The 14,870-nt window shown below is 44.4% G+C and overlaps 1 protein-coding gene across 6 annotated transcripts in view; it reads left to right on the plus strand.

Annotated features, from left to right (window-relative positions):
- The window catches only part of LOC139375333 (myelin transcription factor 1-like protein), a 163,522-nt gene that overhangs the window by 112,041 nt on the left and 36,611 nt on the right, over window positions 1-14,870 (plus strand). For all 6 annotated transcript variants that reach the window (XM_071117017.1, XM_071117016.1, XM_071117020.1 and 3 more), the window contains 3 exons: window positions 272-723; window positions 6,549-7,703; window positions 11,420-11,554. In XM_071117017.1, the coding sequence (XP_070973118.1) occupies window positions 272-723; window positions 6,549-7,703; window positions 11,420-11,554 (1,742 nt within the window). The remainder of the gene's footprint in view (window positions 1-271; window positions 724-6,548; window positions 7,704-11,419; window positions 11,555-14,870) is intronic.

The raw sequence follows: 14,870 nt of genomic DNA on the forward strand, positions 1-14,870 counted from the left end.
CTGTTCTGCAGCGACAAAGCAAGAGAACATTCAGCACCTTGTACCATTGTGCTGCAGTTGTGTTTTATTGTGTTTTGTAGAATTCTCTCCAAATGTGTTTTAATCAGTGAATAGCCTGCTGGGTAGTGTGCTGGCCCAGTGACACATTTAGAGACCAGAGCCAGTGTATTGTATTAGCTTAGCCAGTCAGCCACTAAGCCTGGTGAGGTGGCTGGGGTTTTGGGTCTGCTGGCTAACAGTTAATGGTTCTGGTGTTATCTGTCCCCTGCAGTGTGTACGGCTGCCCTCTGGCCAAGAAGAGGAAAACAGTGGACAGACAGCCTCTGGAACCCCTGGAAGTGCTGGAGCCCATACTGGAACCCCTTGAACCAGCATCCAAGGGGACACCACTCATAACCCAGGTGGACAACTCTACTATGGAGGAGAGCTACGAGACGGACGGAACGGAGGAGATGGATGATAGAGTGGAGGAGGGAGTAGAGAATGGGGGAGATGAGGAAGAGGAGGAGGTAGAGGATGAGGAAGAAGAGAGATACTCGGATGACAATGAGGAACAGATGGAGCAGGAAGAAGGAGATGTGGAGAGAGGGGAGGGAGAGGGGGAGGAGGTAGATGTGGAACAAGAAGAGGAGGAGGAGGAGGAAGAGGGAGTAGAAGAGGAGGAAGAGGAAGAAGATGAGGAAGAGTATGAGGAGGAATTTGATGAGCAGAGTCAAGGCAAAGGTGAGACTTAATTTACTTGCCTGTTACACCGAAAGATATTAGGATATAATATTCAAAAGAATGTAAATATTTGCATTGTGGAATGGTTAGCCTAGAATATATATATATATATATATATATATATATATATATATATATATATACTGTATATACAGTGGCAGTCAAAAGTTTTTATTTATTTTAACTTTTTTCTACGTTGTAGAATAATAGTGAAGACATCAAAACTATGAGATAACACATATGGAATCATGTGGTAACCAAAAAAGTGTTAAACATATCAATGTGGGAACTCCTTCAAGACAGCATTCCAGGTGAAGCTGGTTAGGAGAAGGCCAAGAGTGTGCAAAGCTGTCATCAAGGCAAAGGGTGGCTACGTTGAAGAATCTAAAATCTAAAATATATTTTGATTTGATTAACACTTTTTTGGTTTCTTCGTGATTCCATGTGTGTTATTTCATAGTTTTGACGTCTTCACTATTATTCTACAATGTAGAAAATAGTAAAAAATAAAGAAAACCCCTGGAATAAGTATGTGTCCAAACCTTTGACTGGTACAGTCATCAATGCAAATGGTGGATACTTTGATTTGATTAACACTTTTTTGGTAACTACATGATTCCATATGTGTTATTTTATAGTTTTGATGTCTTCACTATTATTCTACAATGTAGAAAAAATCTACATAGAATAACCCATAATGACAAAGCTAAAACAGGTTTTAAGGAATTTTTGCAATTATAAAATAATAAAAAGAAGCTAATATCACATCTACATAAGTATTCAGACCCTTTACTTAGCACTTTGTTGAAGCAGCTTTGGTAGCGATTACAGCCTCGCGTCTTCTTGGGTTTGACGCTACAAGCTTGGCACACCTGTATTTGGGGAGTTTCTCCCATTCTTCTCTGCAGATCCTCTCAATCTTTGTCAGGTTGGATGGGGAGTGCTGCTGCACAGCTATTTTCAGATCTCTGCAGAGATGTTCGTTCAAGTCCGGCCTCTGGATGGGCCACTCAAGGACATTCAGAGACTTGTCCCGAAGCCACTCGTGTGTTGTCTTGGCAGTGTGCTCAGGGTCGATGTCCTGTTGGAAGGTGAACCCTCACCTCAGTCTGAGGTCCCGGGCACTCTGAAGCAGGTTTTCAGTCAAGGATCTCTCTGTACTTTGCTCCTTTCATCTTTGCCTCGATCCTGACTAGTATCCCAGTCCCTGCCGCTGAAAAACATCCCCACAGCATGATACTGCCACCACTCTACTTCACTATAGGGATGGTGCCAGGTTTCCTCCAGATGTGACGCATGGCATTCAAGCCAAATAGTTTAATATTGCTTTCATCAGACTGGAGAATCTTGTTTCTCATGGTCTGTGAGTCTTTAGGTGCCTTTTGGCAAACTCCAAGCGTGCTGTCATGTTCCTTTTACTGAGTAGCGGCTTCCATCTGGCCACTCTACCATAAAGGTCTGATTGGTGGAGTGCTGCAGAGATGGTTGTCCTTCTTGGAGGTTCTCCCATCTCCACAGAGGGACACTAGAGCTCTGTCAGATTGACCATCGGGTTCTTGTTCACCTCCCTAACCAAGGCCCTTCTCCGACGATTGCTCAGTTCTGCCAGGCGGCCATCTCTACGAAGAGTCTTGGTGATTCCAAACGTCTTCCATTTAATAATGATGGAGGCCACTGTGTTCTTGGGGATCTTCAATGCTGCAGAAAAGTTTTTCTACCCTTACGCATGTCTGTGTCTCGACACAATCCTGTCTCGGATTTATATGGACAAGTCCTTTGATCTCATGGCTTGGTTTTTGCTCTGACATGCACTGTCAACTGTGGAACCTTATATAGACAGTTGTGTGTCCAAATCATGTCCAATCAATTGAATTTACCACAGGTGGAATTCAATCAAGTTGTAGAAACATCTCAAGGATGATCAACGGAACACGATGCACCTAAGCGCAATTTCGAGGCTCGTAGAAAAAGGTCTGAATACTTATGTAGATAAGTTATTTCTGTTTTTTTTAATAGATTTGCAAAAGTTAAAAAAAAACTGTTTTGGCTTTGTCATCATGGGGTATTGTGTGCAAATTGCTGAAGATGTTTTTTGAATCCATTTTAGATTATGGCTATAACGTAACAAAACGTGGAAAAGTCATGACGTGGAATACTTTCCGAAGGCACTGTACATATATATATATATGTGCAGTATAGTAAGGGAATGAAGGCAGTAAATGATACTTTTGCCAGCGTACTGGAAAATTAAATGTGATACAATTCTACATAACAACATGCAAACAAAATCCCCAGCCTGCATGTCCCAGAACATAGAACATAAAATGCAGTTCCTATTCCTTTGATCTTTGATTGTTTCATCTGTTTGATTGGTTTATATATTTGTTTGAGCATTTGCTTTTCCTCCAACCTACTGTATAAGACGACTGTAGCTACCTGAAAAATACTTTTTATGCTAGATCAAACCCGGTCACTAAGAATAGGGAGATAGTTTGGCAGCGAAGGCTCTTTTTTCAAGAGCGATTCAGCTCTGTCATTTTAGGTGTTTTGGGGTCTTTTGCCGTTACCTTCAGGGTTATCTCAGTCGGAGGTTAAGCAGTGCTGGCGTTGTCTCTCAGACACAGAACCTGTGAAAATGGCAGTTTGGCTGGATGGGAGCCCTCAGTCCTTCTTTCTACAAAACACTTAAATGCCTTGAAACACTGACTCAGGACTCAAAATTATGAGGTGAAAGAAGCTATCATTGTTGAAATGACAGCCTCCATAGAACTACTGCATAGGTGTCAGAGAGGGCATGTATTTGTGTGAGAAAAGTCAAAAGCAGCCCTCGCTTACCCACCACTTTTGCATAATGGCATGCATAAGTTAGATACAAAACCTTCTGTTCAAAATGACCTGCAACAAACACATTGAGCACAGATCTCTCTATAGAGAGAAGACACAGTAGCCTGTGTCTGGTTTGGAGACAGTCTGGTATGTGACAGGTTCTCCCCCATGTGTGGTCTCTGCCTATTATGTGCCCTAACACCACATTTGACAGGTTTCTCTCCAACTCATTCTGCCTTTCACCCCCACACCTCAAATCCTTCCTGACAGAACCTTCACGTCCAATTAAGACTGGAGCTCTGAGAGAGCGAGAAAGAGAGAGAGAGAGAGACAGAGAGAGTGAGATAGAGAGAGACAGAGACAGAGAGAGCGAGAAAGAGAGAGAGAGAGAGAGACAGAGATAGAGAGAGCGAGAAAGAGAGAGAGACAGAGAGAAAGAGAGAGACAGAGAGAGAGATAGACAGACAGAGAGAGTGAGAAAGAGAGCGAGCGAGAAAGAGAGAGAGAGAGAGAGACAGAGAGAGTGAGACAGAGAGAGAGAGAGAGAGAGACAGAGAGAGTGAGAGACAGAGAGAGAGCGAGAAAGAGAGAGAGAGAGACAGAGAGAGAGAGAGAGAGAGAGAGAGAGACAGAGAGAGCGAGAAAGAGAGAGAGAGAGCGAGAAAGAGAGAGAGAAAGAGACAGAGAGTGAGAGACAGAGAGAGAGTGAGAAAGAGGGAGAGAGAGACAGAGAGAGAGATGGACAGAGAGAGCAAGAAAGAGAGAGAGAGAGAGCGAGAAAGAGAGAGAGAGAGAGACAGAGAGAGTGAGAGACAGAGAGAGAGCGAGAAAGAGAGAGAGAGAGAGACAGAGAGAGAGATAGACAGAGAGAGCGAGAAAGAGAGAGTGAGAAAGAGAGAGAGAGAGACAGAGAGAGAGATAGACAGAGAGAGCGAGAAAGAGAGTGAGATAGACAGAGAGTGAGATAGAGAGAGAGACAGAGAGAGCGAGAAAGAGAGAGAGAGAGAGGGAGAGAGATAAAGAGAGGGGGGGGGGGCTGTGTTAACCCTCTGTGGTACAGTATGTTGTGCTAGCTTCTTTCTAGTAGTGTAGTATCAGCCTCCCTCCTCTGTCTCTCTATGTCTCTCTGTTGGGTATGTGAGAATCTCCCTAGACTGCCATTAAATACAGAGACCACAGTCAATGAGATAGTCTTTGTTTCCATTCTTGACTCAAATAGCACAATTCAGTAAATTCCACTGGGTGTACTAGCTTTCTGCTCTGGCCTAAATAAATGTAGTGAATATTTGGGATTCTCTCTGTCGTTCTCAACTACAGTGCCATCTTTAGATAGGAGGATGAAATCACACCTTTATTCGTCTCCTTTTTTCTTCTTCTCAGAAATGTAGATAAGTCTCTCCACATGCATTAGGCCACTATCATTTCCACCATACTCTTCAAGACATAAGTGGCAGCAGGCAGATTCCAATCTGATAACTGTAGTAGAGGTGGCATTGTTATGGCGGTTCTATGTTCCTCAATGGATATCTGCACACTGCTGCTGCATTGCTAATCCAAGCTTCATACGGAGCAGCGCAATCTCTCAGTTCCTCTTCCAATCTGTTTCGCTTCCCTTTCCCCTTTGTGTACCTTGATTGCTCTTCAAATTGCTTTCCTGAGCCATGTTTCAAAACTTCAAAAAATGTAACCTCTGGCAGCCATGGCAAGGGTAGGGTACTGTAAGAAAGCGTTCCCCAGTCAAAATATGTGCCTGGTCAGTCGTGACTGTTCTCTCTCCGTGGTCCAGAGCCCTCACCCCAAATGTTGTCTTGCTCTCAGTAGATTGTGTGTGTGTGTGTGTGTGTGTGTGTGTGTGTGTGTGTGTGTGTGTGTGTGTGTGTCAATGTGTTGTCTGGGTGTGAATTTAATGTTTGTGTACACCTATGTAAAGTATCTCAAGAATGCATAAATGTGTTTGTTTGTGTGTGTGTGTGTGTGTGTGTGTGTGTGTGTCAATGTGTTGTCTGGGTGTGAATTTAATGTTTGTGTACACCTATGTAAAGTATCTCAAGAATGCATAAATGTGTTTGTTTGTGCATGTAAGTTTTTCATGCTTCATGTTTCCCTCTATCTTATTGAAATGTTCCCGGTCACACACAAGTGTATTGGGACAGCAGATGCGTCTTTGAACCTGGTGATAATTAATACTTCACCACGGAAGATTACATCGCACTACTGTTTTGTCAGGTGATTTTCTCGCTCCCTCCAGAAATCAAAGTCACATGTATTACTTATTTGTTGGCCTCTTGGCTTTTTCTCTGCAGGAATGTAAGTGGCAAACGTGTGGCGGTTTGGGTGTGAACGATGCGATGCGCTCTTGGCGGTTCAGGCCGGGAGGGAATGTGAGAAATGGTCCAGAGAGTGGCTGCTTCACATTACTGACAGGAGAGGTTCACCTAGCATTAGCAGCCTGTCTTGCGTAATCAATTAGCCAATGGCCAGCATTCTAAAGATCCTGTTGATTGGACAATAATGTACATTCTGGAATGAGGAGAATGTAGGGATTTGTTTATTCTATTAAGGTCATAGCACATTACATGAGGCAATCAATGTATAACATAAAGCATGATGATTACAGTTTGAATGTCCCAGTTTGCTACCCTACAAAATGTTGTCAAATGAAAAGTGTGTTGCTATATACCAGTTACTTAGCCATCAACTGGCAGACAGAGTGTTCTTGTTGTTGTGACACGAAGGATCCAGATTACTAGGATGCAGTGTACTGAATGTACATCCAAAACATCTCTATGGAAATTTCCAGACCACTTTATCCCACTTCCTGTGTTGATTCACAATTCCTTTACAGGCCACTGTTAAGATCCTGAAAGTACATTATTGAGGAACGCAAAGAGTTCCTTATCGAATTCAAGTGGACCAAGCCCAGAAATCTGATTTACCCGTTAAATAGAATGAGTGAAATGTGATTACAATCCATTTGTGCTTCTTTTTTCTGCGTACAGAGGATGATCAGTGTGTCGGCGGTGGCCATCCCAGATCCGGTCCGACGGGGGAGAAGGACGACAACAACAACGATGAATATGAGAACTATGATGAGCTGGTGGCCAAGTCTCTGCTCAACCTAGGGAAGATAGCAGAAGATGCCGCCTACCGCGCCATGACCGAGTCTGAGATGAACAGCAACTCCTCCAACAGCGCCGAGGAAGAGGAGGAGGAGGAGGAAGAGGAAGAGGAGGAGGAAGAAGAAGAGGAGGATGAGGAAGAAGAGGAAGAAGAGGAGGAGGGTGCGGAGGAAAGTCAAAGGAAGGGTGAGTTGACTCTGGATGTGGACAGTGATGTAGTGAGGGAGACAGTGGACTCTCTGAAGCTGCTGGCCCAGGGTCATGGGGCTGTGCTCTCTGACAACCTGGATGGAGGAGACTATGAGGAAGGGACGGAGGAGAACGGGGAAGGGAGTCGTAATGGAGGAGGTGGAGGCGGTAACGGTCAGGGTAAACCCTCTAACAGACTGGAGGAGAGTGATGAGGAGGTGTGTCTAAGCAGCCTGGAGTGTCTGAGAAACCAGTGCTTCGACCTGGCCCGCAAACTGAGTGAGACGCAGCCGGCCGACCGCTTGGGCACAGGCCTCCCCCATCACAGCTACCCTGGCGGTGGGGACACCCAGGGGCAGCACCCACATCTCAACCCCCACCCCCACTCCCTCCCCCACCAGCCTTGGTACGGGGATCTCCAGCAGAGCCAGGAGGAGAGGCGCACCCTGGAGAGGAACTACTCCGACATGGTCAACCTGATGAAGCTGGAGGAGCAGCTGAGCCCGCGCTCCAAGGCCTTCTCCAGCTGCGCTCAGGATGACCGCTACCACAACCACATCCACGACCGGGACGAGGACACGCGGTCGGTGACGTCAGACCACTCAGAGGAGGTGTTCGACATGACCAAGGGGAACCTGTCTCTGCTGGAGAAGGCCATCGCGCTAGAGTCTGAGAGGGCCAAGGCCATGAGGGACAAGATGGCTGCCGAGGCAGCGCGGAGGGACAGGGTGAGGTATCATCATAACCATGGAGGCCATCATGGGGAGCACCAATCACGGCACGGCTACGGAGAGGAGCGCAAGGCCCGACTCCATGATGGGATGAAGAAGCCCTACTACCATAAAGGTAAGTAAACCTGGCTAGAATGAGTTTGACTTATAAAGAGGATGCTGTATGCTGCCACAACACCAGACATTCGCCTACGTCTTTCACCTTGCTGAAGTGAATGAACAGTTCATGTATGTTTGTCAGGTAAACCCCAGTCAGTCCCTGGCTCTGCCTCCCCGTATCCCCTCTCTGTCTGTGAGACATTGTCACGTGTACTCCCTCTCCGGCCTCTAGGTCACCAGGTTGCTTGTTATGGCGCACACCTGTCACCATCGTTGCGTGCACCTGCGTGTCATCAGACTCACCTGGACTCCATCACTTCCCTGATTACCTTCCCTATATACGTATATGTCACTCCCTTCGGTTCCTTTCCCAGGTGTCATTGTTTCTGTTTCAGTTTCCTGTCTGTGTGCTTTTAGTGTTTCTTGTTTTGTGTTGTGTTTATTTGATTAAAACACTCACTTGCTGAACTTGTTTACCAACTCTCAGCGCATATCGCTACAGACATAGGGATGGCAGGCTGACGTGATCACTGGGAAACCTCACTATGACCCCAGGACAAGCTTTTGCAGCCAATTTGGAGACTAGCATCTCTGCAGCGTCCGCAGAAGCTTATGTTGTTAAAATAGGCTAGCATGGCAACATCACAGGGTAGGCTTGTCAAGCATAAGTAATGGCAATCTGCACGGCCCGTTAGGACTGCAAATCACATCCCTCCCTGTCTGCCATGCAGCCCTGGCTAAAGCTGCCTATTTTTAAAACCAGAGAGGGACTCTGGAAGCTACTAAATAGAAGCCTGCTAAAGCTGCCTCTGAAAGGAAACTCGGTACTGCATACAGTAGAATCTGTGGAAATTAGGTTTTCGGGTAAAGTTGTACTGTGTCCTGAGTCCCAGAGCCAAATCAATAAGAGAAGGTGGCTTTTTCACCCAGAATGGGTCTCTTTGTGTTGTCATTTGGCTTTTATTGGGTGTTTAGTGGTGCAGGTGCACTTCCATCCTGTTTATTCAGACATGCTCTTCTAGGGTGGCTTATCTGCCCAGACACATAAGTAGATATATTATGCACTTAGTTCTGACTTGAAGATTACAAAGTGACATTTACAATGGTTGCTTCTCCAAGATCATTTGAAGAGTGATTCTTCTTACTGTATTCTGCCATCCTACAGAGATGGAACACTCATATCAAGGGCCGTAACCTTACCCTCCAGTATGCTGTATCACATTAGTGGAAACCAAGACTGTTCTCAGGGCTGGTCTGTTGGTTTTTGACTAGCAGAAGTTACTTTTCGTAGCAGGTTAGGAGAATTTATGCAGCAGGTTAGGAGAATTAACCTGGCAGGTTACGAGAATTAGGTTAAGGTTAGGAAAGGGATTAGGGTTAAAATTGTCCCTAACAGGACTCGAACATATCTAGTTACAACCAGGCCTGCCCTGAGAACAGTCTTGGTTTCAGCTAATGCAATGCTGCCTCCAGGCTGAGACAACGAGGGAAGTTAGAGACAAACAATTAAGATCCTCCTTCACAGCAGACTCAAATTAAAACACAAATGCCACACAAATGGTCATTTCACATGTACAATACAGCCTCTGTATCTGGCTAATTTTGGAATAACAGGAGTATGTGAAGGCCCTTGCATCACGATAACATCTTCTCCCTAGAGAGATAGCGGCAGACACCTCATTGACCAGGGTAACTGTCTGTGATTTAAAAGTGAAGCGGAGGTGGTGGCTTTGAGGGGAGAGCCCGACTGGCCGACCAGGGAAAAACACCAGGCGGGAAAATGGAAATTGAACAGTATCCGAATGAATGATAACGAACAACAGGCCCACTGACTGCACATTCATTATCCAGAGATGGTATGGTAATTGGGGCCATTTTCTATGCAAAGCACGGCCTGTCTCCAGCCACAATCGATACCCTCTGCTTGCTAATATGCATTCCACTTGGCTGCCTCCCTCCCTCCCGTCCTCTATTCTCCACTGTCCACCATGAGGCAGACAGCCAGAGCCCCGTGGTGTGTGTTTGTGTGCTCGAGAGAGAGAGTCTGTGTTCCTCTTATTGGAAACTTTTTCAAGCAAGCATACATTTTAGTTTCAGAGTCAGACTGCATCAGTGATACAGAGAAAAACATTTTCCATGCCATTATGTACTGTGATTTTACAGTTCTTTCTCTGAAACTCAGTAAGGTAAACGTGGAGTCAGACACGACACAGTGTACCAACCCCATGTGTCCTAATATGATACCGTCAGAGGAAGGCCTAAATGTACAGGAAGGTAATGAGGGGCGTGTTCTGATCTATGGATTAACAGGGACTTGTTATGTATGAGTGGGTGCATATGTACTCTCTCTCTCTCTCTTTCCCTTTCTTTCTTTCCCTCTCTCTCTGTCTCTTTCTCTGTCTTTCTCCATCGGTGTCTCTCGTCCTCCTCTCCCCCCCTCTCTCTCTTTATCCCTCTCTTTCCCTCTCTCTCTGTCTCTTTCTCTGTCTTTCTCCATCGGTGTCTCTCGTCCTCCTCTCCCCCCTCTCTCTCTTTATCCCTCTCTTTCCCTCTCTCACTCTCTTTCTCTCTCTCTACCCAATGCTTTCTCTTTCACTACCTCTCTGTGTCTGGGTTTATTTTGGTTCTTCTGTAAGTGGTGGAGGTGAAGGTTCCAGGTTACAGCAGCCTATTAAACTTTAATTAGCAGACTCTCTCTGTGGTCCTGCCTTTTAAAAGCACCTCTCTCTATCTGTCTTCTCTCTCTCTCTGTCTCTCTCCCTGTCTCTCTCACTCATTTATTACTACTATGTGGAACCTGTTAAAGGAAATGCATCCCTTCTCTCTTTTGCTCCGATCCTTTTCTTTTACCCTCTCTCCCTCACCTCTTACCAAATGTTTGCTGCCACAAATGGGCTTAGAAGAATGCTATTATTTGTGTGTTATCTGTGTCGCACAAGCAATATGTTAGCCAAAATGAACAAGACATCCTTAAATTCTGATAATAATTTAATGGAAAAGAAGCTGCAGATAATAGCTACTGAACATCCCAGCATCAAAGAACAATCTATGACCTTGTTCCCGTGTTGAAGACATTTGAACGGAGGCTGTTGCACCTGATGCCGGCTGGCATGGGCTTGTATCACTGCTTTTGGACGGTAACACTATCTGATCGGGTTTGGAGAAATGGAGAGGGTGAGGTTGGGCAAGGGAAAGACAATCCCCTCCGGCGTGTGTGTGTGTGTGTGTGTGTGTGTGTGTGTGTGTGTGTGTGTGTGTGTGTGTGTGTGTGTGTGTGTGTGTGTGTGTGTGTGTGTTCGTGTCTTATTATTGCCAATAATGACTAGTGCAAAATAATTGGTGGAAAAAGTCAGACTTACCTTGTCTGGAGAATGACACCACCTGCTCTTCTCTCCTTCAGCTGTGGCTTTATTTAACAAGACTTTAAAAATACCTTGGCAAATGGTGTGAAAAATGTTACGATGGCCATGATGTAGCACACCTTATGTTATTTGTGTTCCTACAATGTCCCATGTGTCTCAGGTGTGTGATACCGCTTCTAGCCACAACAATTATTCAACTGACTTTGATTGCTGTGGCTACAAGCATTTTCACATTCACACACTGTTCACAATGACTTTCATCTTGTGAAAGTGTTCGTATGTGCTGCTTTCAATGAAGCAAGCTAATTTCTCTTTCTTCTTCTCTTTCTCTCCCACTCTCTCTCCCTCTGCCCCGTGTTTCTGTGTTCAGATTTATCGCGCAGTGACAAGAAGGAGAGCCGGTGCCCGACGCCAGGCTGTGATGGCACGGGTCATGTGACGGGGTTGTACCCTCACCATCGGAGCCTGTCTGGCTGTCCGCACAAAGACAGGGTACCACCTGAAAGTAAGCACTGCACATACACAATTCACTGTACCACTCATCTCAGTAACCAGGGAATGGATAAATTCCACTTCAATTCAGTCTATTTAGGTGACGAACCAAAAGTACAATTCAATTCCTTAATTTTGTGAGTTGAAATTGAATTTACCCCAAACCTACTGTTTGCAAAGCCTGTGGCTCTCAGTTTTCCATCAGGTTTGTTTAATGTATTGTACTTAAGCAAGGCCTGCATGTTTCTTTGTTTTGTCTGAATGCTGTGTGTGTGTTATGGCTGCTCTGTGTTTGCTAGTCAGGTTGGGAGTGCACTGGGGTCATGGAGCATGGGGTCATGGGTTTGCTCGTGTTAGTCTATTACTAATTACCTGCCCCGTCTACTGTCTAATGATGGGGGGCAGCACTTGAAATTCCCACCCACTGCTGCAATCAGATTGTTATTTTTACTTAAGCTATTTTTCTTGCATTTTCTCCCTGAATTCATATCATGTTTACCTGCACAAAGTAAGATCCCACTGGGCACATAGGTCAATTCAACGTCTATTCAACATCATTTCAATGAAATGATGTGGAAACAACGTTGATTCAACCAGTGTGTCTTGAGACTGAGAATGCATATCAATCTCAACCGCACAATAAGCCCCAATAATATATTTGTATTCTTTGCTCAATTAAATTCAGGTGAATAAAATAGAATAATTACAGCTTTGTGAGGATGATGAACTGCAGCAGCGATAAACATTAGCCCCTCTCCGTCTGAAGTTCTCATCCCGGCTGGTCCCATTCACCAACCTTCTCAATAAAACCTCTTTAACACGTCATTAACCCGGAGTCAGAAGGTAAAGTTATGATCTGCCATGACCCAGACTGCTAATAAAAATACAATTGTTTGTGTTAGAAATGAGTTAACATAAGACATGGCCTTATAGAGTACCCAGACAACAGATGTGGATTTTTTTTGCTTTGAGTACTACACTACCGTTCAAAAGTTTGGGGTCACTTAGAAATGTCACATTTTTTTGTCCATTGAAATAACATCAAATTGATCATAAATACAGTGCAGAAATTGTTAATGTTTTAAATGACTATTGTAGCTGGAAATGGCTGATTTTTTTAGGTAATATCTACATAGGCGTACAGCGGCCCATTATCAGCAACCATCACTCCTGTGTTCCAATGGCACGTTGTGTTAGCTAATCCAAGTTATCATTTCAAAAGGTTAGTTGATCATTAGAAAACCCTTTTGCAATTACGTTAGCACAGCTGAAAACTGTTGTTCTGATTAAAGAAGCAAAAAAACTGTCATTTTTTAGACTAGTTGCGTATCTGGAGTATCAGCATCTGTGGGTTCGATTACAGGCTCAAAATGGCCAGAAACAAATAACTTTATTTTGATGCTCGTCAGTCTATTCTTGTTCGGAGAAATGAAGGCTATTCCATGCGAGAAATTGACAAGAAACTGAAGATCTCATACAACGCTGTGTACTACTCCCTTCACAGAACAGCGCAAACGGGCTCTAACCAGAATAGAAATAGAGTGGGAGGCCCCGGTGCACAACTGAGCAAGAGGACAAGTACATTAGAGTGTCTAGTTTGAGAAACAGACGCCTCACAAGTCCTCAACTGGCAGCTAATTGGAGTGCTGCAGAGATGGGTGTCCTTCTGGAAGGTTCTCGCATCTCCACAGAGGTACTCTAGAGCTCTGTCAGAGTGACCATCGGGTTCTTGGCCCACCTATCTGACCAAGGCCCTTCTCCCTCGATTGCTCAGTTTGCCCGGGCCGCCAGCTCTAGGAAGAGTCTTGGAGGTTCCAAACTTCTTCTATTTAAGAATGATGGAGGCCACTGTGTTCTTGGGGACCTTCAATGCTGCAAAAATATTTTCATACCCTTCGTCAGATCTGTGCCTCGACACAACACTGTCTCTGAGCTCTATGGACAATTCCTTCGACCTCATGGTGTAACGGCCGTTGGTGGAAGGAGAAGAGGACCAAGGTGCAGCGTGGTAAGTATTCATAATGCGTTTCATAAATACGAACACTTGAACAAAAACAACAAACGAGCAGTTCTGCAAGGTGCAATACACAAAACAGAAAACAACTACCCACAAATCCCATGTGGGCAAGAGCTACCTAAGTATGGTTCTCAATCAGAGACAACGACAGACAGCTGTCCCTGATTGAGAACCACACCCAGCCAAAAACAAAGAAATACAAAAACATAGAAAAGGGAACTTAGAATGCCAACCCTAGTCACACCCTGGCCTAACCAAAATAGAGAATAAAAAGCATCTATGACACATGGCTTGGTTTTTGCTCTGATGTGCACTGTCAACTGTGGGACCTTATATAAACAGGTGTGTTCCTTTCCAAATCATGTCCAATCAATAGAATTTACTACAGGTGGACTCAAATCAAACCGTAGAATCATCTCAAGGGATATCAATAAAAAAAATAAAAAATGCACACTGACACTAAGACAGGCATACACACAAATAGACACACAGTACATACACACAGACATACACACACAGTCATAAACACACTGACTTTCTGAGAATGTGCGTAGTCATGCTCCCTAACATACACACACACACACACACTTGCAAATCAAAGTTTTTGCTTTGTCATTATGGGGTATTGTGTGTAGATTGATGAGGAAATTGTTTCATTTAATCAATTTTAAAATAAGGCTGTAACATAACAAAATGTGGAAAAAGTCAGGGGGTCTGAATAGTACGGCACTGTATACTATTTATTCAACTGCACGACCAAGACATTATTCCACTGTATGTTTGTAAATAAAATAAAATTGTACTCGTCACATGCTTCGTATACAGCAGGTGTGGACTAACATTGAAATGCTTACGTACTGTCATACCTGACATAGTACATTCCTAATCTATACTGTAATTGGGTACATAAAGTATCGGTTTGTTAGTGTGCATACTATCCCCTTCAATTACTTGTTAATTGACTTTTGTTGTTATTGATATTGATTATTGTACTAAAATGTTGCTAGCATGCAGTCATTTCACTTCACCTTTTATATCCACTGTAAACTATGTATTTGACGAATACAATTTTATTGAGTTGAACATGTTGTTAAAAGGTGACCTGGTACAGGTTGTGTGAGGTATCGATAGGACTCTTCTTTAAAAGCATTATCTGCCATGGTGCAGACAGACACCAGGTTTCTCCCTGTCTGTGGTCAGTACACTCTCAGCACACACGCACACACACACACACACACACACACACACACACACACACACACACACACACACACACACACACACACACACACCTCAGCAGTGAGGGGGCAGA

Source organism: Oncorhynchus clarkii, chromosome 19, assembly GCF_045791955.1.
Source record: "Oncorhynchus clarkii lewisi isolate Uvic-CL-2024 chromosome 19, UVic_Ocla_1.0, whole genome shotgun sequence".
Classification (NCBI taxonomy): Eukaryota; Metazoa; Chordata; class Actinopteri; order Salmoniformes; family Salmonidae; genus Oncorhynchus; species Oncorhynchus clarkii.